The sequence below is a fragment of the Gymnoscopelus microlampas genome, assembly GCF_963454915.1.
Source record: "Gymnoscopelus microlampas genome assembly, chromosome: 9".
Classification (NCBI taxonomy): Eukaryota; Metazoa; Chordata; class Actinopteri; order Myctophiformes; family Myctophidae; genus Gymnoscopelus; species Gymnoscopelus microlampas.
The window spans coordinates 38983499-39009404 of record NC_139946.1 but is presented as its reverse complement, the minus strand read 5'-3'; the positions used below and the strand labels follow the sequence as shown (position 1 = coordinate 39009404).

Here is a 25906-nt window from a genome sequence, read left to right as displayed (position 1 = left end):
ACAAAGCTCAAAATGCTTACAATGCTTCACGCTATGGGGGAAAAGGGGGTAGGTGGGGGGCAGATGGGGCAAGCAATGGGTCAGGACACAGGGGTCAGAGAAGAGGATAAGGGTCAAAGAGCAAAGGTCACCGTACTGCAGTTTCCCCTAGGTGTCACACCAGTACTGTAACACAATAGCACAAGAATCATCCAGGACAGACAGAGGGGATGCAGCCATATACACATAAAGCTTTATATGTATAACTGTATACAGAGGCTGACAGCTCCGACTACTTCAACAAATACATAGTTTCATCTGTATCGGTCTCTTTAAAACATCAGATCTGAACTCTCATTCTAGTTTATAACGATTAATAATATTTTAAAAGAAAAAAAAAAGAAAAGAAGAAGTGCGTTGTGATCACAGAGAAAGTTTGGACCAAATGTTCATTAAAAAACATCTCTTCGCTAGAAAGAAACAAGTCTTGGTTCCCCTGTAGACATCATGCGTGTGTGTGTGTGTGTGTGTGTGTGTGTGTGTGTGTGTGTGTGTGTGTGTCTTAGTATGCGTCTTGTCTCGTCCACACACTCCACATATCACTACTACAAGTACAACATGAATCTGGATGGGAGGGAGCAAGAAATGCTGCTGTAGCTTAATTCACAAGCAGAAGAGCATATCCTTATTATGAAGAACAGTGATGCATTCCGCCTCTGTGGTTCACCACTGACAACCAAACCTATACAACTGTATACACACACACATCCTGCTTATGTATTCACATACATACACGGCCATGGGAGTCATCTCAGAGTCATCCAACTGATATCCTCATTATCTAGACATTTTGACACATCTATTCACTCTCACAGTTTATTAAGCCACCAAAAGAGAAGGGGGTAGGGGCCACGCAATAACAAAAGGATCGTGCGTGTGTGCATGTGTGTGTGCGTGTGTGTGTGGGGGGGTATTAAACATGCTGTCGAATAGACTGCCTTCAGAACAGCAGTCAGTCAAATATCGAACTCTTGACCTTAGTTCAATTTTTCGCCAGCAGCTATTTCACTGGAACATGCCATTCTAGCCCAAAGTAGGCCTACCGGTATTATAAGGACTACAGGAAGCAATAGGGAGTTGGGGGTGGGTGGGGTGCTTTATTTATCTCCCCAGCTAAAGAAAACAGTGGCCGCTTGTGCTTTGTCTGTGGACATCGATCATTTTTTTTAGGTCACAGGCTAGGAGATTTCTCACTGAATGTTATATATGTAGGCTAATGTCACCTACATAACATAGTGTTTGTCTTATATGTAGTACAGTTGTTATATACAGGTTTTCTGAATCTGGAGTAGGAGTGTTCCGTTCCAAGAGAAACGGACACATTTCCCAAAAGACATGGCCTAAAATAGACCTAGGACTAAAGTTGAAGGACTGGATCATATCCTACATGTATGGACAAAATGATTAAATTGAAATTAGCATTACCAGTGTGGTCTTTTAGTTTTTTTTGTTCTTCTAACCTAAAGGCAGTCTGTGGCATCCTCATGACCGAGTGTGTTGTGTGTGTTTTTGTTAGACGTAACAGAAGAGCTAGGTGGAACCATCAGAGAGCACTCATACAACATCAAGGGATACGTTCCAAAAACAGACGCTGCCCTCTGCTGTCAAATATACAACATGCACGTTCTCTCCCTTTGACAACTGCTTTAATATTTGTGCAATTTTACAAGGGGGAAAAAAAATAGTTGGAGCGGGGGGTGTTGGGCTGCAGACACACAAGTCAAGTGGCAGCTTTCCTTTTGTTGCACAATGTGCCATCTCAGCTTTCTTTGTTGTTGAAAGCGCTGCCTTCCAGGTAAGGTGCTGGGTGGATATATCTAGTCTACCCTGCTGGGTTGGATAAGTGTCATAAGTAGGGGGGATTAGTTTGAAAGGTAGGTTTGTTTTCTTGACTGACAACTCTAATTTCAAATGGAAACACAATAAAAAGGTAGCTCAAAGAAGGTGCGTTTTCCATTTCCTCCATACAAATTCATGATCACACATGAAATGTCTAGAGTTTCTATGGTATATGCCTTTTCATTACGCCTCTGCTTTCTGAGAGCCCCCAGAGCAACTAAAAGCAACGCTAGAATTTAGGCTAGAATGGGAGCGTAGCGTCACACCAGAGTTTCAACAGTAATGTTTCTCTTTCTTTCACAGAAAATCCCTGTTTAAACAGCACACTGATCCATCACAATCTGTCTTTTAAGCCCACGGCCAAATTCTAGCTTTAAATGGAAGCATGCAATTTAAACAGTCTAAGATATTCAACATCACTGTATTTTGTAAGCAGGTTTTTTTTTTGTTTCTTTTTTGTTTTCTAGAAAACGTTGTCCCGCAGATCTTTCCATTTGTTTTCATGTACAGGGCCTACGGCTCATCTAGGAATCTGTGTGAGAAGGCGGCAATGTCAAAGCAACAGAGGCTCATATACGCCATGTCGCGATCCTGTCTGTTTAACAAATGCATTTTGTCGGTCCTAACACCTTTACCATGGTACATTCACACTCACAGATTGCCCTGCAAGGACCAGAGGCAGGTGTTGCGAGGAGAGTGGGCAAGGAGAAGAAAAAGGGACACAAAGAAAACAAGACAGTGAGACAGACAGGAGGAGGAAGGAAAAGTAATATGAATAGAAGGAAAATAACATCAGAAGAACCAAGCATAATCACATACAAAAATAAGATACATAATCTTAAAAGGCTGGTTTTTTTTTTGGGGGGGGGGGGGGGGGTCAGTATTGTACACAACTCTTAGTTGGGGTGGAATTGTGGCAACAGAGAAGAGAGAAAGGGGGATAAGCACAAGGAGGCTGGGAAAATGAAAAAAAGAAGAAGAAATAATCTAAAACGAAAAAAAGCATGTTAAGTATAAGGAGTAGAGGTTGAGAAACTGGAGCCAAAACCATCTCATTGGAGCTGGGGTTGAGGACAGAGGGACCGGGCTTGGAGCCCAGGAGAAATTGGTAGGAGGGGGCTATGCCAAGGGACAGGGAGCAGGAAGAGAAGCTGTAGGCCGGGGTAGAGGTGGGGGTGGGGGGGGACTTGACAGGTTATCCAGGCCTGAGGCCTCTCTGGACACAAACTGATCTGAATGGAACGATCGTCTAATCAGACTTGTCCCCGTCCTCCTCGCGGTGGCTGTCGGCGCCTTCGCGGGCAGCCTTCTCCTCCTTGGCGAGCTGGGCCTGGGAGGCCAGGATGGAGGAGAGCGAGAAGAGGCCAGACGAGGAGGTGACGGCGGGGAGGCTCGGCTGGCTCAGGCCCAGGGGCAGGGGGGTCATGGGCAGTGCCAGGCCCTGGAGCTGAGACAGCTGGTGAGCCTGGAGCTGCTGCTGCATGGAAGAGGAGCACATGCAGCTCAGACACAGCATGACGACAGTGACTCAAACACACAAATCACAGCCAACCTACATGTACAATATACACTGCATATTAGGTTTTATATGTAAGCCCTCGAGCATAGCAGCACGATGGATACCGTATAGCACATATTACAGATTATACATAAGCAGGCACAGTATGAGATACAAAATCTACATGCCACATATCTAATAGATTCTACATGCTATGCTTGATGTACAACCCCTAAGGCACAAGCTACAGAGCAAGACAGAGATCCTACCAAAATCCTTAAAACGTTTAAAAAAATCTTTAGATCTTCAAGCTTGCGACACAATGTGAGCTTGAAGATCTGCTAATTTAGAATTGATTGTTTTTGATCAACTTAATCAAATCTACGTTTTTCAAATTGATAGATATTTTTTTTCTTCTTCAAAATATCAGGAAAACTATGGCTAAATTGTAGTCTTGGTCGGACCCAAAATCTGGCATTGGTCGGGCTCTATGTACTTTTAAGAACAAGCTTTGGTTACAGTAAGTCAGTCTTTATGCCCTTCTTTGAGTTTAGAGTGCAGACAATTGGCAAAGCATGCACCAAAAAAAGGGTGATTTGATAGGGACACTTCTACTTAAGTTAACGTTAAATTTGTTATGTGTAGAGAGACCAATCTCACTCTTGGGGATTGTCACTCGCTATGCTGGCATGGTCTGTCACCTTATACCGTATGTATAATTGGCTGTGAACTTGTGCATCCGTCAATGACATTGTGGATCTTACTTCCTCTCACAAAGGACTTGCAAAGCAAGTGATACAAACATAATTAACGCAAAGACTTAACAATCAGGCTTTGCAAATGAGAGATATTTTAATGAGAGAAGTTGTTCAGAATTACACGCAGGATCTTACTGACTGAATTTCAATTACATCCTGCTTTATTATCCCCTTGGGAAAGTTTGTCCTCTGCATTTGACACATCCTAACTAATTTACGTATGAGCAGTGAGCAGCCACAGTGCAGTGCCCTGGGACCAGCTCTAGTTGTAATGCCAGTACCTTGGTCAAGGGCAATGGCAGGAGTAGGTACCTAGCATGCACACATATTTCTATGTATTAGTCCATAACATTTAACTTTATGTTATGTCCATGTGATGATGACACACCACACTACTTGACGTGCTAAGTGTCCAAAGATTTGTCCCTATACAGCCCGTCTACTCTGGTTGCACTGTGATAAAGTAATCAGAATCCTTTATTATACCCCTTCCCCCCACTACCCCATGCTTTGCCCAAAACATCGTCATGACATTCCCCAGACAGAGAGAAAAGATAGAGAGAGGTGGACAATGAATGTGTAAGAGAGGGAGAGAGAGAGAGAGAGGGAGGAAGACAGTAGAGATGGTGTACAACTGATGCAACAAGATGAAACAGTGTATAATAATCCTGTAAGAGATGGATCACAAAATGTGACTAGACATGAAAATAAAAATGGATTCGATAATTGGGAAACTTCATACAATGCATTGAGGAGGACTACCTTAAAAAAAACCTATACCCACAAACCCACTGTCCTCAGTATCTAAGGCACCAGACAGTGGGGAAAAAGTAAAGACCCTCGAAAAACCATGTATCATAGTGATGAAGCGGCTAAACTAGCTAAAACAAGACCCCTCGTAAAATGATAGAGTATGCTAAGCTAGCTAACATAGCGCCTCTAGTGATGAATGATTGTACCTCTTGGGCTAACACTATACTCATAGTGATGAACTATCTGTGCTATCTGGCTAGCCCTCCACCCATATTGATGAGGCACAGCAGCTACCTGGCTAATACCATGAAGTATTGTAGCTAGCTAAATAAACTGTTGCAATAAACTAGGATATTTGTATAATGTTAATCAGTTACTAAGAGCTTCACAGTCAATAAAGCAAACACATTTTAAGTGTTAAAAATAACCGCAGTGATGAAGTATTGCAGGTGGACAATTTATTCTATTTACTCTAAATGTTTTAGCTAGCTACCTTAGATCAGTAACAAAGACAAAATGTAGCTATAGGCAGGGGTGAAAGTGGTCCGGAACGGCGTTCCGCTAAAAGAAAAGAAAAGTACATTCTGTGGGAAGCAACCGATGTGAAAAGCCTGTATAACCTATTTCCCACGAACGCATGTTATATCCAACAAGAAAACACATGTACTAACGTTAGATCAACATAAGAGTTACTTTTCTTATAAAGTGCTTCTTAAGCGTTCCAGTGTGTTTGTGTCAATCGCGAGTCACAACGTCAATGTCTGTGGGGCACATGAGTGCGCAACTGCCTGTGATCCGTTCACTTTGCAGGTTGCAGATCCATTCTATACGGAAATAGCCTTTGTGCGTCTCTGTGTGTGAGCAAATTACCGGATACAGTAGGCGGGCTCAACACCGGATCAGATAAGCAGTAAATAGATTACAGCAAAACCGCCGTGCTTGATTTATTATTCCTGTGCTTCATTCTAAACATTTTTGTGGTCGGCCCAGGCTGACACATTATTAGGATAGTTAGTTTAGTTATGAGTTATAGTTATGTTTAATTTAATGTCAAACAAAAGTAATTGTTGAATTTGATACTTCAGTTATGAGTTATAGTCATGTTTAATTTAATGTCAAACTAAAGTCATTGTTGAATTTGATACTGATATTCTGTGGTACTTACACCATTTGATTGACTTTTTCTATACATTATATCAAGTGCTTTACAAGCTTGAAATTTCAAAACAGTTTAATGTGTCATTTCAAAGAAAAGTAACTGTCAAGTTTTTTTTGTAAAGAAAAAAAAAAAATATATATATATAAATAAAAATAAAGAAGATGAAGGTTGGGGTATATAGTTCTGGCAAGATCTTTAAGCCACTTTCAGCCCTGGCTATTATAGGCCTGTGTGTGAGTGTGTCTGACTGACCCTGATGAGCTATTTTTCAGCTATTTTCCGCCATTTCAAATTATATCCTAGCATTTTTATGTCCTCACAAATATATCAATACAAACCTGTGTGTGTGTGTGTGTGTGTGTGTGTGTGTGTGTGTGTGTGGATGCACGGGGTGGGTCTTACCCTGATGATAGAGTTCATCTCAGGGGGGGTGACCTGCTTGGCTCTCTCTATGGCTCCCAGGACCTGCTGCTGGTGCTGAGGGGAGGAGGAGGGGAGGCGGGCAGGCAGAAACAAGGAGAGAGGGCCGGGAGGGAGAGGTGGAAAGGTTAGATCAATATCAATAGTCCCTACAGTGACCCACCAGTGATTCTCCTCTCCTTCCTTCAGCTCACTCACACAGTGACACACACATGAACGGACAGACAGACATGACGCACGCGCGCACACGCGCACACACACACACACACACAAGATGGTGTATAGCAAACGATTGATTGGTGTGCTGTAATGGGTGGAGGTCAACCTCCTGGTGGGCAGATAAGAGCATAGCTTATCTGGATCACACAACCATTCATTTACGCGTGCGCACACACGCACGCTCACGCACACACGCGCGCTCAGACACACACACACACACACACACACACACACACACACACACACACACACACACACACACACACACACACACACACACACACACACACACACACACACACACACACACACACTCACACGATAAGGGAGATCTAGGAGGCAGCAGAGCAGGTAGGGAGAGAATAGAAGAGTGGAAAAAAAGGAGGAATGATTCAAAGGTTGGAGGGAGGTGAAAAGAAGGAAGAGAGTAACACTGAACAGATGAGGAGGAGGGGCTGAAGTGAGAGGGGGAGAAAGACCAGGAGGAGGGTATGTGTGGCTGAGAGAGAGAGAGAGAAAAGAAGGGAGAGTGGGAAAGAGAGAAATGTGTGTGTGTGTGTGTGTGCGCGAGCTCACCTCCTGGGACAGGTAGGGGAGGACTTGAGCACAGATCCCATTCAATCTCTTCACTATCTCGGCCTGTGAACAGAAAGAGAGAGACAAGAGATGAATAAATTGCTGAAGCGGGTTATTGGTAGGATCCGCTTTGTTCGGGTTTGTTTGTATGCTAAATGTTGAGACTTTGACACCTGTGACGTTGTGCAATGTTAAGTCAAAGGGAAGCATATTTTGGACCATCTTTTTTTTTAAGCTATGGAGGAACTATTGAAGACATGATTTGGTGTTACATCATGGTAAAGTATCTACGCCTGTGTTTTTCAAAAGGTTTATGCCAAGGACCCCCAAATTAATACATATTAGGTGTAGAAAAAAAAATCTAAATCAAATAACTATAAATTTTCAAAATGTTTCGAAAATAGTAGATCTACATTACAAGCTCACAACGTGTCACACGTCGTGATGTATTGTGAGCTTGCCATGTGAGTATCTATTTTCGAATAGCCAAAGTATAAAATAGGGTTCTTCATGTTGCTGGGGACCCGCCTTAAGGATCCCCTGGGCGTCCCTGGACGGCACTTTGAGAACCACTGATATACACAACCCAGGACTCGTCCTACCAGCTCAATGGCCTTGTAGTTAGTGTCCGCCCTGAGACTGGGAGGTCAGGCTTCAATCCCAGATCGAGTCATACCAAAGACTATAAAAGGGGTACCCAATGCCTCCCTGATTAGTGATTAGTGGCAAGTCCCTGTGATATAATAGCCACATGTCCAGGGGGGTGTAATTGTACATCAAGCTGCCTCACGCCACGGACACAGGAGCTAGGCTCCTGACCTATGGGCCGCATGGCTCATTAACTGTTGGTTCCCAAGGATACTTAATTACTTAATTACTGTACTTAAAGACTCATTCAGCAAAATACAATGCACACTCCCTGATGCCTTTGAAGGCCTTCATAATGAAGGGTAGTTGCCATGATTTTGGCACTTTTTCTGTTTTTCATTTGTCTACTCCTCTATATCACCCAATGATATTAAAATGTGTGAGGATATTATTTTGCCTTTGTATTGCAGGTTCTCTGGTATTTGGGCAAATATAATAGGCAAATAGTAACTGGACATCCGACGCATCAAGAACATGTACTGTACCTCCAATCACATTAATGTCCTTTACATCAATACTGAATCACGTGTGTGTGAGAATGCACCTCAACAACCAGGAAACGAACTTCTTCATAATTTGTGTAATCCACGCATGTAAAACGGTATTTGTTGCAGCTTATGTTTTAGTTACCCCAACACTGTTGTTGTGAAACAGTTTTTGTTAAGAGATTTGTTTTTAAAGGAAGCTATTTTCGTTTGGCAAAGGACACAAACAGGTCCTGTTGTTTTAAACACATACAGGAAAGAAAACAGGATATATATACAGCAATAATACACAATGCTCATTATCTAGGCCTGCGGTCTTTTATAATATTCATTTAATTATAGCCACACACAGTTTGACAAAACACATGCATGAGCCCAACACACAGCACACACACACAGGAAATGCAAAAAACAAACACCTCAGAAAAGCAAGCTCTTCATTTGACATTGTACTTAACACATCCATACTTTATTCAGAACATGGCATCTCACTGGTGCACACACACGTGTTCAGTCATACGCACACACGCACGAACGCACAATGCAGACGAGAGCACATCAATTCTCTCTGGCACCCTCGGTCTTCCTGACACACAGGTCTATTATCACATTTGGCTGGTTATCATCCAATCCGTGTGAGATATGCAAAGCAAGTGGTAATTGCGTTAGAAGCTAATTGGCTGTGCGACGAGGAGAGAGGGGGCCATCCTAACAGTCATTAGGCATGCAGAGCAACGCTCCCCATCAGGCCGCTTCATTTCTATCTGCTCATCATTACACACACCATCTCTGACATGGCTCCTAAAATGTCTCCACGGTACACTCTCCCCCCACCCTTTTTCCCTCTGCAGCTTTTATGCCATCTCTCGTCTCCCCTGTCTGATTCACTTCTTCTGTCTCCGTTTCCCTCTCCCTTTCCATCTGTGTTTCTCATATGTTCTCTCATGCCTTATTCTCTGTCTTTCTCGTTTCCTGCATGTCTTTCTGTCCGTCTCTCTCTCTCGTCCTCTCTCTGAGAGAGCACAAACAATACTGAAAACATAATAGTGTATATAAACGGGGTATAAACACACACACGCACGTAAATACACACGTCACACATTCAATACACATAATGTAGCCATAAAACTGGCCCCATAAACCAACCAAAACAGTGCATGCACGCACGTGTGCACACACACACACACACACACACACACACACACACACACACACACACACACACACACACACACACACACACACACACACACACACACACACACACACACACACACACACACACACACACACACACACACACACACACACACACACAAGCAACTAAGAATGGGCACTCTGCAGAGTGCATATCTTTGCCAGGCTGGGTCGCCTATAAGTAAGCTGCATCCATCAGGACCTGAGGAAGCTGCTAGGGGAAATGGCATTCAACTTTCTGACTTTGTGATGCCCCCTATGGGCAGAGGTAAAAGTTCTTAAATGGTGATATTGAGTCTTTCGAAGCCCCTCAACATTTTGAGGGTGAATGAATGATGTGTTCATGATATATGGTGTTTTTTTTTGTAAAAACCAGGCCCCTCCCACTAGATTTGGAAACAAATTGCAGGCAAACAGTGTGGAATATCAAATATTTGATGCTCATTGTCATATGACTCCCGAGATCATGTGTAACAAAATTGGTTAAAACATAATGTGTGGGCCCGGACCGCTGGCGTAGCGGTCACCTATACTATATACCTATACCAGGCTCCAAATTAGCCTGACAGCGCGTCGCGGGTTCGAGTCCCGATGTCGATGGCCTTTGCTGCATGTCACTCCACATTTTCTGTCAATTTTGGTTCGATCAGACGAAATTTGGAAACAAATTATAGCCAAGAGGAATGGAATATAAAACACTGGTATGATACATCTATATCACATGACCCCAGAGATTCTGTGTAGCTATGTGTGTGAGTTTTGGACAAAATCTAATAGTAGCAAAAAGTATGTTTTGAAGAAAATGCTAAATGGCGGAAAATCGCGCCAGGTGGAAATAATGATCATTTTGATTGTACAACCGAGTGTTCAGGAGTTATAGGCCATAACGTAAAGCAGGCTGGTATAGTATTAGTGCCACCATGGGGCTGATCTGGAAAATGTGGAGTTGAGCGTCTTCCTTTGTCTAATGGCTGCCTGCATGAAAAGTTGAATGCCATTCGGTCCAGTGGTTTGTCATATTAGCTCCGGACTCACACAGTCACTCACTTGCAGACAGTCCATACGTCACTCACAGACAGACACATGGACACGTGCAAAAACATAGCATCCTCTTTCAATACATCACAAGCTTCCATACGCAACCGTACAACACATTCAATTCCTCTGTGTAAAAAAGATTGAGTAGGGTCCTTTTTTTACTGCGAGTATTTCACTGCGTAGATGACTGGCACTCTTCAGACGGACAGAGAATGAGAGAACGGAGCAAAAGACAGCGAAAGAGAGAGAAAAACAATGTGGAGAAAAGGCGTTTTGTTTAACTCAGTCGAGAGCAAGAGAGGAGACAGAGTAAGGGAAAGAAAGAGAGAGAGCGAGAGAACAACAGACAGAGAGGTGGAAAGAGGAGGAGGAGGAGAAGGGGGGGGGGGGGGGCTGTACACAATGGGCCCAGACATGAATGCTCCCCGACACTCGTTTCCACACAACCCCTTCAATTTCAACTCTCTAATGGAACCAGTGCTTCTTTGCGCCCACTCTCAGCGCACAAAGCAAGCACGTGCACACGCACACACCGCAGTCCACACTTTCACAAGATCACACATATACACTTGCGCACACACATAAAACACACACACACACACACACACAACCACACACACACACAATATTAGCAAACACGCACCCACGCAAGATAATAGGGAGGCCCACGTGACCAAAATCACATGTACAAATTGGTCACATGCTCAAGTGCAACCCATACACATATATATGCGTGCGTGCGTGCGTGTGTGCACTCACACGCGTGCACTCACACTCCCCCTCCTTCAACAATGAATTTCTAAATATTTCATCCCTGTCATATAAAAGAGTGGGTTGTGATGAATTGTGCTCATGAGGCAGAGCGCAGCTGCTTGTGTGTGTGTGTGTGTGTGTGTGTGTGTTGCGGTACAAGATTATCTTTATGTGCGATTTCCTACAAATGAGCCTCCCTATTTTCCTGAGTGTGTGCACGCGCATGTGTGGTGTGTCGTGCTTTCCAGAGTCTGTGTAGGTGCATATAATATATGTGAGGATCTCTACATCTGTAGAAGCAGTGCACGTGTGCGTGTGTGTGTGTGTGTGTGTGTGTGTGTGTGTGTGTGTGTGTGTGTGTGTGTGAGTGTGTGTGCGAATGAGAGCCACCATTTGTCAGAGTACTCTGCGTTCACAGTAAGGCTGTTAGTGACTGTGCACCGTCAATCATAGGGCCGTGTGTGTGTGTGTGTGTGTGTGTGTGTGTGTGTGTGTGTGTGTGTGTGTGTGTGTGTGTGTGGGACAGCGCCAGGTGAGGTCACTGATAAAGGCTAACCCTTCCGAGGCCCATCGTTCTCTCTCCCTCCCACAGCCAGGGCATAAATTACTTCCCTCTTGCCTGCCATACAAACTGATGTATGGGCACTGTCTTCTCAACTCTCCCCTGCTCACTGGGAAAAGACTGGGCTAGGGTGGAGAGGTACTGTAGGGGTGCAACAGTTAATCAAACTAATCGATTGTAAAATATAATCAATAATCGATACTTGGATGAAATCGATTGATAATCAATCCATGTTTTGGGCATATCATTATAGTGAAGGGTTTAAAAAAAATGTCCCACAAAAATTATAAATGTAAATAGCCGATCTACACTTTTTGATTATTCAAAAACGATTTACGAATAAAACGAATAATCACTAATAGAATAATCGATCGTTGCAGCACCAATGCACTGTATTGTATCTATAAAGCAGGTTTCCAACATTAAAAAATGATTATGTGTGCATGTGGTTGCTGTCCAAAATGTCAGCTTGTCCATAGTATAAAACCTGCACACAGTAAAATCCTGAGTGTTGATTTAACAGTGTGTAATGTGTACCCGTGGCCGGGGGTCCATGCTGGCTTGACCAATTATATCTAAGCTCACCAGCCAGGTGATGTCACATAGAAAAAAAATACATAGACAATGACATCTGGCTGAGAATGCTCCTGTATCTCATCCATATAGATGTTCGCTATGTTTGCATTTCAACCTTATTTCACACTATGAAACATAAAGGAAGATGTCACCTGTCTAGATCCATCATTGTTCCCGTCATACATTTGGCCTAAATAAAGAATAATGATGTAACCACATGGCTGCAAACACTCATTTAAAATCCACAATAACTCAAGTAGCGACATAGCATTAGTAATAGGTTTACTACTAGGTAGTAAAAAGAAGGAGAAAAAAACGATTGTACAGTATACAAATTCAATATTGTACATCGGACTTGGAGTGCAAAGTTCCAACAGATTTTTGCATCACATTTTCTCATCAGACCCAGCGTGCAATGGCTTTCAGACAAACATATCAATACCTGGATGTTATTGAAATCATTTTCCATTCTTTACCGCACCTGCCAGATCCTGCATTTAATGGGAGCTAAATGGGAAATGATGACTACATAAAAACCAGTCCCCTGGTACCTGCGTTTAAACGGCCCCTGAGGTGATGGAATTCAAATCTCTAAGCTCTTGTGAGAAACGCTCAGAACAGCAGCACTGTGGCACCCCTCTCTCTCTGTCAGTCACACACCTGTCAGTCAAACCAAGACAGCTGCAGCCTGGGAAGAGGGAGGCTCAGCTGTGCGCTTTACTGTATGTCAATAGGTGGGAGCCAGTTTTCACTCCAGGCTTTGTCTTTGAACGGGTAAGATGCTTACATGGTTAACCTGTGAAAAATTATAGAACATGCAAGGGCCCTTGACCCATTCAATCAGGGAATGCATCTGTGCTATAGATTTTTTTTATCTATAACCATTATTTTTATACTTTGGCTATTCAAAAATAGCAGATCTACAAGGTCATAGCGCTGCACTCGGTACCACGCTATGAGCTTGTAGATCTGCTATTAAAAAAAAATCGTGAACATTTTCTTTGAATAGTTTTTTCTTTTAAAAAACTTTTTTTTTTTTTTTCTTTTTTTTTACATTTCTAACTTTGCTTCTGGGGGGGGGTCCCTGGAACAAAATATTTTGATGGGGATCAGCGGCCAAAAGCATAATTTTGGGTGGTCCTTGACAAGAAAAAGTTTGAGCACCACTGATATAGCAACAATAGTTTTTCTTCCGAAAAATGAAGACAGTTACAAATGTTGCTTAAGAAAACAAACAAAAAACACGATTTAAAAAAAATTGCAGATATACAAGCTCATATGAGCTTGTATATCTGCTATTTTTGAATAGCCAAAGAAATCTAAAATGACATGCAGAGATGCTGCGTTCCGGGATTGAATGATGATCACTGAAGTCGAATCAGTACAATCTACAAGCACAACAAAGGTACAGGTTTTAGGCATTTTGTGACGGTACCTGCAGACATTCCTCTCAGAAATAAACAAAGACTCACCTGCTTGTGCATCTCAATGTTAAGCCCGTAGGACATCTCATAATACTGGAGAGAGAGAGAGAGAGAGAGACTTATTATAAAATGGAAAGGGCACAGAGGTAGGGAAAAAAAGAGACAGGCAGACAAAGCAAGGGAGAGTGTGTGTGTGTGTGTGTGTGTGTGTGTGTGTGTGTGTGTGTGTGTGTGTGTGTGTGTGTGTGTGTGTGTGTGTGTGTGTGTGTGTGTGTGTGTGTGTTATGTACACTCGGTGTTAATGAGAGGGCCACCCTCTAGGCGTCAACCCTGTTAATCACCCACTCTGTCTGCAGGGGCACTGGCTCTGTCACTGGAAAACAAACAACACAAGGATCTCACACACACACACAGTATTTTTTGCTCACTCTGACACTATCTTTCATTGACACACACGAGTGTGCGTGTGCACACGCACGCACACACGCACACACGCACACACAAACTGCTCCTCTCTCTCGCTCACTAGCTGCTAGGTCCAAACGGCAGCTCCCTAAAGTAATTACAGCGCTGGGGAAATGGAGGTGCTGCCGTTAGCCAAGGGAGCAGGGCAACCTGATAGGCTATTAGATGAGGGGGTGTGGGGGGCTGGGTCGGGCTGGGGCTACGAGGCCAGGCAACGAGCACGAGTGTGTGTGCGCATATATACCGCATGTGTGGTGGTGGCTGGCTTGGCTGGCTGGCTGAATGACTGTGTGAGTTGTGTATGTGAGCGTGGGTGTGACAGAGTGAGAAAAACAAAGAGGGACGTCTGTGCGAGCTGATGTCGGATTGTGGGAGTGTGGCGCACGCACGTTTGCATTACCGACAGTGTGAGCGGGTGCATGTGTTTCGTCTGTCTGTCTGTCTGTCTGTCTGTCTGTCTGTCTGTCTGTCTGATGCAAGGGAGAGCAGCGCAGATTAGATGAGATTAAACCCAGTCAGAGGATCAATTAGAGGCAGAATATCAGACGGCTACAGAGCCATGGCCACCGACAATGAGATTAGAACCCAGAGGAGGACTGTGTTCGTCTGTGTGTATGTGTTCGTGTGAAGAAAGAGGGAGAGATAGAGCAATAAAGGAGGGCAGAAAAGGGGGGGAACTGGACACTTATGGCTTTTTTAGACTCTTTGTTTCATCCTTACTGCAGTGCTGCTGTTACGACTGAAGTTCCCTCAGGATTAATAAAGGTCTGTATGTATCTGTCTGTTTGTCTATCTTTCCATTATCTGTTTTTCAGTTCGATTTAGCCGTTTGCCGTTTTCGCAGTTGTATACTTTAACCACATTAACCCTGGCGTCCCTATTTTGGCAGGGCTGCCAACATTGGACTGTCAGAATCCAGGAGATTGGTTGGGGGCGTGGCTAGCGGGGGGTCTGGGGGTCCTGGGTCCTCCCCCCGAATTCTTTTAACAGAGTAGATGTAATTTCCTGTGTTTTGGTGAATTATGTGAGTTTGATACTTTTATCAGGCTTGCTTTACTAGCATTGGAAAATAATGGGTACAATTTCATCCCTTAAAAAAGTAGGCCTACAGAAATTGATTTGATGACTGAAGCAATGTAAGACCCATCTTTAATACTAACCATTCATTACTTAAAAGTTAATATCTCTGTGTGATGGCATGCACTGACCACACCCCTGAACGGGGGGGTCTGGGGGTTCTCCCCCAGGAGGACCCCCAGCAGCCCTGACTTTGGGTATGACATTAAAGGCGGACATTTTCAAATATTCTCAGATTTTCACTTTTTTAATTTGGAAAGTATAAAATATGGCTTAATTGGATAAAAAGGCGATGTGGTGTTTCTATAACATCTGCTTGCTCCTCCCATGGGTTCCCAGAACTCAGGGTTAGTACTACCTTGTGAGCAAGGCCAAAATTAGGTTCTGAGAACCTTAGGTGAAACCGAGTATGGACACATCCAGAATCCACAAAATTTGTTACACGGCACATTTAGTTCTTGTAGTTGCAAAAGAGCTGCTAATGATGCCTGAAACAAAGAAAAGGAGGGAGAGCAGCAATCATAAAAGGGAGAGAAAAGCAGAAAAAGAGACACAGGAGAGCAATTACACTGCAAAGAGAAGAGGTGGAGATGCTGGAGGAAGATGATAGGGGGATGGTATGAACAGAGGGTGATAAAAAAAAAAAAGAGGGTAAAGAGAAATCTGTTTATTTTAGACGTGCGTTGCCATCAACAAACGTGCACGTACATTTAGAGTACTTCATTTGCATCCATTTCGTGAGATTATACTTTGCCTGAGGACTTTTTTTTTGTTGTTGCTGGTGTGTGTGTGTGGGGGGAGGGGCGTGCATGCTAGCACACAGAAATGATAATAACATACACACACATTTACACACACCAACACGTATACACTCACCATGATATAATGACGCTGCATCTCCGACTTCTCACTGGCCAACTTGTCACACTCCAGCTTCAAACTGGAGAGAAGGAAGGAAAGGACAAGAGGAAGAAGGACACCTTGTTAGTCTCTCTTAACAAAGGTCAACTTTACACCACCAGCATCATCATTATCCCCATCTTCACCATCACTTTCATCATCTTCATCTCCATCATTAGCATCATCACTACCATCTTTGCGAGGTGTTTTCATCTTTAATTGGTGTTAATCAATTAGATACAATTAAATACAAGTAGAGAGCAGGAGGAATGTCGGAGCCAGAGGTAAATAGAGGACAAACCAAACTGTGACTTCAGAGAGACAGAAAGCTAAAACATAAACATGTGTCTGTGACCGTCAGGCGTGGCAGTGAGTAAAATGGCACGTCTAAATATAGAGAAGCTCGTGTGAACGCTCAGCTCAGAGGCTCATCCTCGGTCCCCGCGACAACCATTAGCTGTAATCATGTCAGCGCTGATTGTCACGCCAGGCGACAGGACAAAGGAGGATGCATCAACACAGTCACCCGGGCTTGTCACCCCCCTTCCTCCTCCGCATTCCTCCCGTATATCTGATTGAAGCAGCACACTATGGCATCCAATGCTTTCAGAGGTGTCATCTGAGGACTGGATAAGATCCGGATTAAATGAAGGCAGATATGCGCACGCACTGGATAGGTGCAGATTTGGGCTAAATCTGAAACCTGTTTGACGGTGTGTGCCGGGATGTTCTCGTCAGGCGGCCTGCTGGAATGACAATTCGATTACAGTTGAGCGCTGGTTCAATCTTGATCATTGTTAGTCTTAAATGGCAGGCAGATTGCTGTGCAACATGAGGCCAACAATGCCAAACTCGCTAATGTGTGCAGTTATTATCGTTTTAACTGCAGTAGTGGTGAGGTTCATTACGGGTTGAGCTCCAGGGTTTGGACTCTGATATAATATAGATGAGGCTTGACCCATCCCAGTATCTGTACATGACCATGTAACTATACTTAGTAACCCCTAAGCTGTGTAATCGTATCGATAATGTGTTTGCGTATGTACCTTTCTCCTTTTCACTGTAGTGTATACGTTTGTACTGCATCGGTCTGTTCCTGTCCAGCCTCGTATTGCTTACTTCTGTACCGCTCGGGCTTGTGCATACATATCCCTCAGTGTGATTAATAAACTTCAGAACATTCCGTGTGATGCCACTACGCTGTCATCTTGTTATCAGAGCTTGCGCTTTCTTACAGAGAAGTAATTCAACTGAACGACCAGTCACCACCTCACTAAATTACAACAAGTCTTATAACAGACCCTGTTTGATGCATAATAGTTATACAATTTGATAAAATACACTTATAACACTGTACAGGCATGCTTTTTGAGGGGGAAAATGGGCACAAGTATTATTTATGTTTATAATTAATGTATTAATGTGGTGGTCTCCACTTCTTAATAAATACCCAGGAAAACACTGAAATGTACGGTTTCCTGTTGAGTGTGCACTGTCAGCTATTATCGTTTCCATAGGAGGCGAGACGCAAGGGAGCGCTTCTTTTCAGCGGAGGTGGCGGAGGCGCACCGTCTGAAGCAGAGTTGAGCCACGAGAGGCACCGCCGAGCGAGCTAAAGCGAGCAAGTCGCCGTGCCGAACGTTGCCAAGTATCGAGAATCGTAAATCCTCGCCCCCCCCCCCCCCCCCCTAGTCTCGGTACCTTTGACATGTCTACACCGCCTCGTGCGCGGTTCAAGCGAACAGAGAGGAGCGATCCCTACCCCCGCTTCAGCCAATCACAAGCCGCGTCTTGTCTCCTACGGAAACAATACTCGCGTACTAGTGGGAAAAAAACGTTAATTTCGGTGAACAAACGATTTTGTTCACGTTCACAGCAATAATAGGTTCAAATGATTCGTTCATTAGCGCTATAGTCTAGTGAAAAACAACTCAAACACACCGCTGTCTGTCTGTCGCGGGAGCGTTATTATGATTCCCACACCGCGTCGTGGCAAACCCGCTGAGCGGGCGCTGTGATTGGTCAGTAGTCGCTGTGATTGACAGTTCTCGTTTTTGCTACTATGCCTATACCTAACCTCAACCCTAACCCTAACCTCAGTAAAACTATGCCTAAACCTAACCCTAACCCTAACCCTAACCTCAGTAAGACTATGCCTAAACCTAACCCTAACCCTAACCCTAACCTCAGTAAAACTATGCCTGCCGGGGAGCCAATCAGACACGTAAGGCGGGTCTAAATCCAGGACGCGGCGTGGGATTCATAATAACGCGTCGCGGGAACAGCCCGCCATCCCGTCCTGAGTATGGGGGGAGGGGATTCGCGGCATGAACAAAAGCGTGAACGTAACAGTAAGTTACTGTGCAGTACGTGTGTGTGCCGAGTCTGCATACGTTCAATATGAGGTGTACAAGTCCCTGTCCCTGTGAGATGCACACACACACACGCACACACACACACAGAAGGTGGATGACAAAAGGTGATTGCGATTCTGTCCATGCTTTAGTTTTTTTCTTTATTGGACAGAGGGATGCAGAGGCTGCAGGTGGAATAATGTACTGCTGTTGTCAAGCCAGCCAGGTAAAACAGGCTGCACAGTAACCATCTCATCACCATTCACCTACACCTCTGACTCAACAAGCTCTCTCCTCTTTCACTGGCTGTGTGTGTGTGTGTGTGTGTGTGTGTGTGTGTGTGTGTGTGTGTGTGTGTGTGTGTGTGTGTGTGTGTGTGTGTGTGTGTGTGTGTGTGTATTCCACTTATCCAAATTGCTCCCCATCCCTCCTACAAAAAAATGTAAAAAAATAAAAAGAATCCAGCCATGCCTCTGTACATTGCGTAGGCTGTGCGGTGGGTTGTCATGACAACAGGCCTCCCCGCTGCCAGCCCTACCTGGGATTGGCTCTGTGCCTCATCTGATTGGTGCTCGGCGAGCCCCCGGGCCCTTGCCCCGCCCGGTGCTCTCAAACGACACTTTGATGGAGTTTTATTGCCGCTCCTTCCGCCCCTAAATCGCTCCTGCTGTCATCTTTATTTTGATTTATGTATTCCCTGATCTATTTATGCATGTGAACGAGGGAGAGAGAGGGGGAGGAGGGGGAAGGGAGCAGAGGGAGGAGGAGGGGGAGGAGGATGAGGGGGTTGAGACAGAAGAAGACAGCGACAGCTACAATGCTCGCTACTATACTCTGGGGAATGCCTGCAGTACATTTGCCTTTTTAAAAAGGCGTCGGTGACAGACAAGCGCAGCACAGCGGCGGGGAGCTACAAAGCCTCGTCTGTGGCGCCCAAGCTTCCCTGTACCCCAATACACCCCCCATGCCTGTTCTGAAGGCACTGACGAAAAAGAGAGGAAAAAAAAGGTATTCTTTCAACCGCGCCCCCGCTTTCTGAAGAGGGTTAAACGGCGTTGCATCGCCGCTGCGGGAATTACACACAAAAACAAAGGCAAAAAGGGAAAAAAAAGGCAGCGCAGGTTTTTTTCACGATGCTACAAAACACGCCGGAAAAAACACAAGCGGATCACACCCAAAGCGGGTAATTTCACACAAGCACACACACACTGTATGCCAGGCTTTCATCTGCTTTCGCCCGTCTCCAATGAGCTGGCAGAGGGAAGTCTCTGGAAGGTTCATAGAGGACAGGTGGAATAAGAGAGAGACGTCCTCCTCAGGCAGGAAAGCCCCACTTCAAAAGATACCAGACTCACAAAGCCACAGATCTCTCGCTGAGGCGCTGAACCTGCAGTCTTTCTCCCTTCCCATAATATGTGCCGTCAAAACGGAGGCAGGGAGGTCACTTGCGCTATGTTCAGATATGGATACTGTTACATTTTCGGGAAACTAGTTAACATACGTTGCTGGCATAGGCAGTAGGAGAGGCGTTCTCACATGTCCTATTCACCTGTACAGTTTGCGGTATGATCCGTTCTCATTCTCGGGCGGAATAGTCTAGTTACTCTAGTCTTGCTACTCAGGTGAGATATGACTGTTAAGTATGCGAGACAATATCATCCATCCATCTGCAGGCTGGCACACCTGCTGTAACTTTATCCGTTGAAATAAAAAAGTGGAGAACGAATGGTTTTCTGCTGAGTAAACAGCGACCATTTACAGGCAGAATAATAATGTGATTCATTATCACAGGGATGCGGGGGGCAGTGTAAAATCTCCTCATGTCCACTCCAAACATATCTTGTAATGTCAACTCTAACTTTTTTTAAACGGTCCCTAAATTAAAGCATTATTATTAAGTACACCTGTGTAGTTGTACGCCCTCCCTCTCTCTCACTATTAAAGCATGCTTGCTCTACTCAACAAAGAGAGAGCGCGTGGCCATTCATGGTCGAGCGACCATGTTTATATTGAGAGAAGCACCGTCACCATCGGTGAGTTTCACTTTAGCTGGAGAGTGGTGTTGGACTATTCGTAGCAGAGACCGATGCATTGTAAAAGTAAGAATGAAACATTTAAAAACGTAACCAGACTGTCTTTATAACCTCACGTGAATTAACTTATCCCCTGCCAGATTCATATTTAGATCTTAGTTGGAAAACAGCCATATTGGCATATCAGAGTGTTCAACTGTTGAATACTTCTCCATTCATGTAAAAAAACTAAAAACAAATATTGAACGCAAGTCGCACTCAGAAAATGCAAGCAATATCATAATGCTCCCGGCACGGTGTTTACACTTGCTTTCCACAAAGACCAAGCAGGCATAAAAGCCAAAACAAAATTTGGCGCACATTCACACATGACACCAAAATCACATATGGCGACACATTGCCTGCAAATCTTGTGTGTCTGAACGGGCCTAAACTGTACATATATGGCAAGCTGGAAGTGTCCCGGAGTTTCCGGCTCTGTCAGCAGTATTTAAGCGGTCAAACGGATCAATAACTGTGGGTAAACATGATTGATTTTAGCAAGGATCAATAAAATATCTTTACTCCAAGCCCGAGGACAATGTGAAGGCAGAGCAAGGCAACAGTGAGACAAAGGCTGACACATAGGCCTCTCTGCACAGTATGATGTGTTCATTTAACTCATACGGGTCTATTTGAGACCATTTCTACACTATCAGAGTTAAATTAACACTCACTGTGTATTTGTTATTTTTTCCTACTGAGGCAGGCCAGCACAGTACACATTATTCCTGAGCGAGAGCTGCTGACTGTAGAAAATAGGCATGGCTTGCCACAGAGACATATAAAAGGCATCAGGTTAATGTTTACAGATATAAAAGTTTACACGCTCATGTGTATCTACTTAGTGGCCAAATATGGTGTACTGGACAGCTCCCTATGAATGTGTGTACTCTATGAATTAGAGTGCTGCTGAAAAAAGAGCATGCACACGCAGCAATACACTTCCTGTTGTGTGTACACGTACGTACATACATACATACATACGTACGTACGTATGTGTGTATATATATATATATATATATGTATATATATATATATATATATATATATATATTCGCTCTGCAGTTTAGTATTGTAACTACAGGGGGGGAAATGTGTTCAATAAAGAAAAACATAAACTGGTACGTGTACAGCCTGAAGATATGTTGCTCTCTATAAAGCGCAGCACTTTGCAGGCTGCGCAATTTTAACTGCTTCTTGTGTGTGTGTGTGTGTGTGTGTGTGTGTGTGTGTGTGTGTGTGTGTGTGTATCTGTGTGTGTGCACGTGCGTGCATGTGTGTGAGCACCTGTGGTATTGTGCTTGGAGGAACTGGAACTCATCCTTGATCCTGTCACATGAGTCAGAGGTGGTGAATTTCAGCTGCTGTGATGAAGCCTGTCGGGGAGAAATAAGTGAAAAAGGAATATCAAAAAAAGAGCAGAAGGGTGCGGTGGAGAAGCATAGAGCAGTGGTTCTTAATTTAAAGGACCCCCCATAACCCTGAGAGTGTTCGAATGGAACCAAATGGACCTGTGAGGGTCCGTATGGAACCCCCTCAAGGAACCCTGAGGGTCCCTGGACCCCACTTTGAGAACCACTGGCATAGAGGATAAATAAAACAAAAGCCATGAAATCAAACCGTTTCAGTTCTGTGCAGTCTGAAGTCTAAAGGGCCGAGCATGAATCTGGTATCCTAAAATACTAAAATATTAACCACTTCAACCCTAGCACCCCTATTCTGGGGGCTAACATTTGGTGAAAATATTTAGTGCACACAGCAAAAACAGGAAGGGGCCTAGTATAGAGTCCTTGGGAGTCCGGCCAACTAAGTATAGGGTTTAAGTGGTTTACCACTTTCATTACTAGGTAGCCTTACAGCCTACATGTGAAAAAGGAATTTGCCTTGGTGCCCGTTGTTACATAAACCGGTAAATAAATGCAAAATGAGAGTGTGCGCTATGGTTACTTACATATATGCTTTATTCCCACTGAAACAACCCACCTGGTCCTTCATTAAAGATGGATACACTGTCGTCGCCAAACCACAGATGTCTAAAACATATAGTCTAGGTGTAGCATATATTTACCTCACCCTTATCATAATACATACGATTTATATAGCGCTTTTCTAGGTACTCAAAGTCACTTTACAGAAACAAGATAAAATCATAGGAATCATACCTTATCATTACACACACATGATCATTACACCCAGACACAGTCATACACAGTAAAATCCTCAGCGTTAATTTCTCCATTTGTAATTCCAAGCGACCCTTATGGATCTATTGGTTACATCTTATGGTTACATTTGTACATTCTTAAAGGTTAAATAAGCACTCTATAATATATGCTCCAAGTGTAGAGGTACTGACCCTTCCATTCCCTCCTATCAGTTGCCTGTAAAGTTTGTGGTCTAGAAACTTGGGGCTTATGCTTGCTGTTGCACTCACTTCCAAGTCACTCTAGATAAGAGCTTCAGTTAAATGCCTAAAATGTAGGCTACCCATGAAGTTTGGCCCCTGCATGGTGAAGCTATATCATAGCTCTCCTAGCAGGTCTGTGTGTTGCTGTTAGCACTTATTGTCATTCCATGCACACTTCATTCCCCAGGCAGCAGCGGATGGCCTGGTTGTGTGCTGGAGCCAGCCACGCAGCGAGCATCAAACCCAAATAGGGACGAAATCTCATTATTTCTCAGCAGGCTGCATAATGGGTCAGGTGGGAAATCGACATTTCCCCCACTACTACTGAGCGGGCATAAAAAGCCTCAGAAATCTGATTGCAGCACTTATGGGAAGGCAGCCTAGCCACCGTTAGAAATGACCTGTCGCTTTGTACTCTGCTCCCCACGGCACACCACTCGGGGTTCGTTTTTAACTATGAATAGGGCTGTTTGGCATTCCAGGGGCGTGGACTTGGGCAATATGCTGAACAACAGGATCTCTTCAGGTTGAATAAATAGGTATGGTCTATGAGGTGTAGTTGTGTTCAAGTATGTACTGCAAATATAGCCTATGGCAATTTGACCAACGTCAGAACGTTGGACAGGACAAGTATAACCTTTAATAACCTTTTCACTGGTCCAAGTTGGCTGGCAGATTCCAAGAACCGAGGGCCATTTTGACTCTTAACATGCACATTGCTTTTGGCATAGAAAAAGAGACAGGTAACAGGCCAAAGCATTTGACAGAACAAGCAAATTGGGAAAATGGAACCAGAGCAGACAAACCAATTAGTCAAATTTACTATCATGTTTCCAGGGTTCATTTCCCACCCTGGTGCACTCTGGCAGAGTGGGCAGTCATCCCTACTAAGATTAAAAGACAGGGGCCTGTAAAAACACTAGTGGGTGGGTGCAGCAAGTTGAACGATTACACTTTCAAATGTTCTGAGAAGTGCTGACTGCTGACATTGTCATGCTGCCACCAATACATAAAGCCTCAATCCGCTCGAACCAGGCCTCGGCTAGACGAAAAAAGGCTCAGCCTGTAAAGCAGTGTAACCTTTTCCATTATCTCTCCAGTCAGCCAGACAGCCGTGGCTCAGACACTGCATATATCAGCTAGGCTACATGGGCCTGTGCCATGTAAAACCTGTGTCAAGTCAACACAAGGCAGTCAACTACAGGCTGCTACAAAACTCTCCCTGCACTAACTTGCTCCCTGCCATACCGTGGCATGAATGCTTTCTGAATGTGTTTGTTCAGAAGAGTCAACTTGTCTGTGTGTGTGTGTGTGTGTGTGTGTGTGTGTGTGTGTGTGTGTGTGTGTGTGTGTGTGTGTGCATAGGTTGTTCCTCGCGCTAGAGGCGGAGTCATAACCCTAGATCTGATTTCCTCCCCATGTAGTGCAGCATGCAAAAGTTTAAAATACCAAAGGTTCCCTCAGTCAATAGCCTCAGGTAGAACATTCCACTCTATAGAGACAGAGAGTGACAGAAATATATAGAGATCAGATGGATGGACGGACAGACAGACAGACAGACAGACAGACAGACAGACAGACAGTAAGAGGAAGAAGAAAAGAAAGAAGAAAACGATATAAAGCAATAAAGAATGAATGAAAGAAACCGTGCAAAGCAAAATTGCAAATGAAAGAGACGGCAAGAAAAAAATAACAAGCAAGCAAGAAAGAAAGAGAGCCCTGGAGTAATATCAGAAACAAGATTCTACAACCCCTGGATCATAGAGAACAGCAGACCTAAAGGGCTAAGTAATACCTTTTATCCTCACATAACACTCAGAAGGTTGCTGGCTGGAAAAGCATTTTCATCTACCAGACACAATTTTGTGAATTTACTTCATGAAAATAAATAAAGAACTCAGCTTTAGTACTTTTAACAGCTAAAATACATATTTTTTTAACTGAACATAATGCTAACACAATGGCAGAAAGCCTGCCAACATTGGCTGATTATACCAGTAGACAAATAAATAAAATAAAATAGACAAAACGACCAGAGCCAAAAAAAAAATCACTTTTGGCTGACAGCTGGTATTAATTTTCTCTGCCTTGCTGGAGGTAAGCTGGCAGAATAGGCTAGTCAGGGCCCCCGCACGTCAGATGGTAATAGACAAAGCAGAATTGCAACTCAGTTCTCTCTGGACATTATTGACTCAAAGCAGACAATCCCACCCTGACCAAAGGAACTTGGGTTATACTTTCACTCTACACCACATCATCTACACAGCATCGTGACACTAGAAAGGGGTGCTCTGCTGAGCGCATACCTCCGCCAGGCTGGGTTGCCTACTCAGGGCTGTGTAAGTCAATAATTTGCAGCTGTCAGGATCCGAGGAAGCGAGGGGAATAGTGTTTCCACATATGGTGGATTGTCACATCACACGGCTCATAAGACCATTATTTTGAACCCAATTTGGTGAAGAAAAAAAAAGAAGAAATCACAGTTCTGCATCAAACGGTGACAAAATCTGCAGGAGTACTTAGCAAGAAGTTTTTTTTAGGAAAATACAAAATGGCGGAAAGTCTTGTTAGGTGGAAATGGGCGTGGCCTATATGGGGAGTGAGCCAAGAAATCTAGAAACTTCTTTATGATTATATTACCTACAAGTTAGCGTTATAGGCCTAAACGTGACAGGGCCTGTCAC

At 44.0% G+C, this 25906-nt stretch overlaps 1 protein-coding gene across 3 annotated transcripts in view; it reads right to left on the bottom strand.

Moving 5' to 3' along the window:
• Positions 1 to 2743: 2743 nt before the first annotated feature.
• Positions 2744 to 25906, bottom strand: part of tle5 (TLE family member 5, transcriptional modulator) — a 44397-nt gene continuing 21234 nt past the window's right edge. For 2 of the 3 annotated variants that reach the window (XM_084067576.1, XM_084067578.1), the window contains 6 exons: positions 22103 to 22191; positions 16363 to 16426; positions 13993 to 14037; positions 7262 to 7324; positions 6449 to 6523; positions 2744 to 3355 (listed from right to left, as the gene is read on the bottom strand). In XM_084067576.1, coding sequence (XP_083923702.1) covers positions 3128 to 3355; positions 6449 to 6523; positions 7262 to 7324; positions 13993 to 14037; positions 16363 to 16426; positions 22103 to 22191 — 564 coding nt within the window. In that variant the 3' untranslated portion in view covers positions 2744 to 3127. The remainder of the gene's footprint in view (positions 3356 to 6448; positions 6524 to 7261; positions 7325 to 13992; positions 14038 to 16362; positions 16427 to 22102; positions 22192 to 25906) is intronic. The other variant, XM_084067577.1, reaches the window with a different exon arrangement.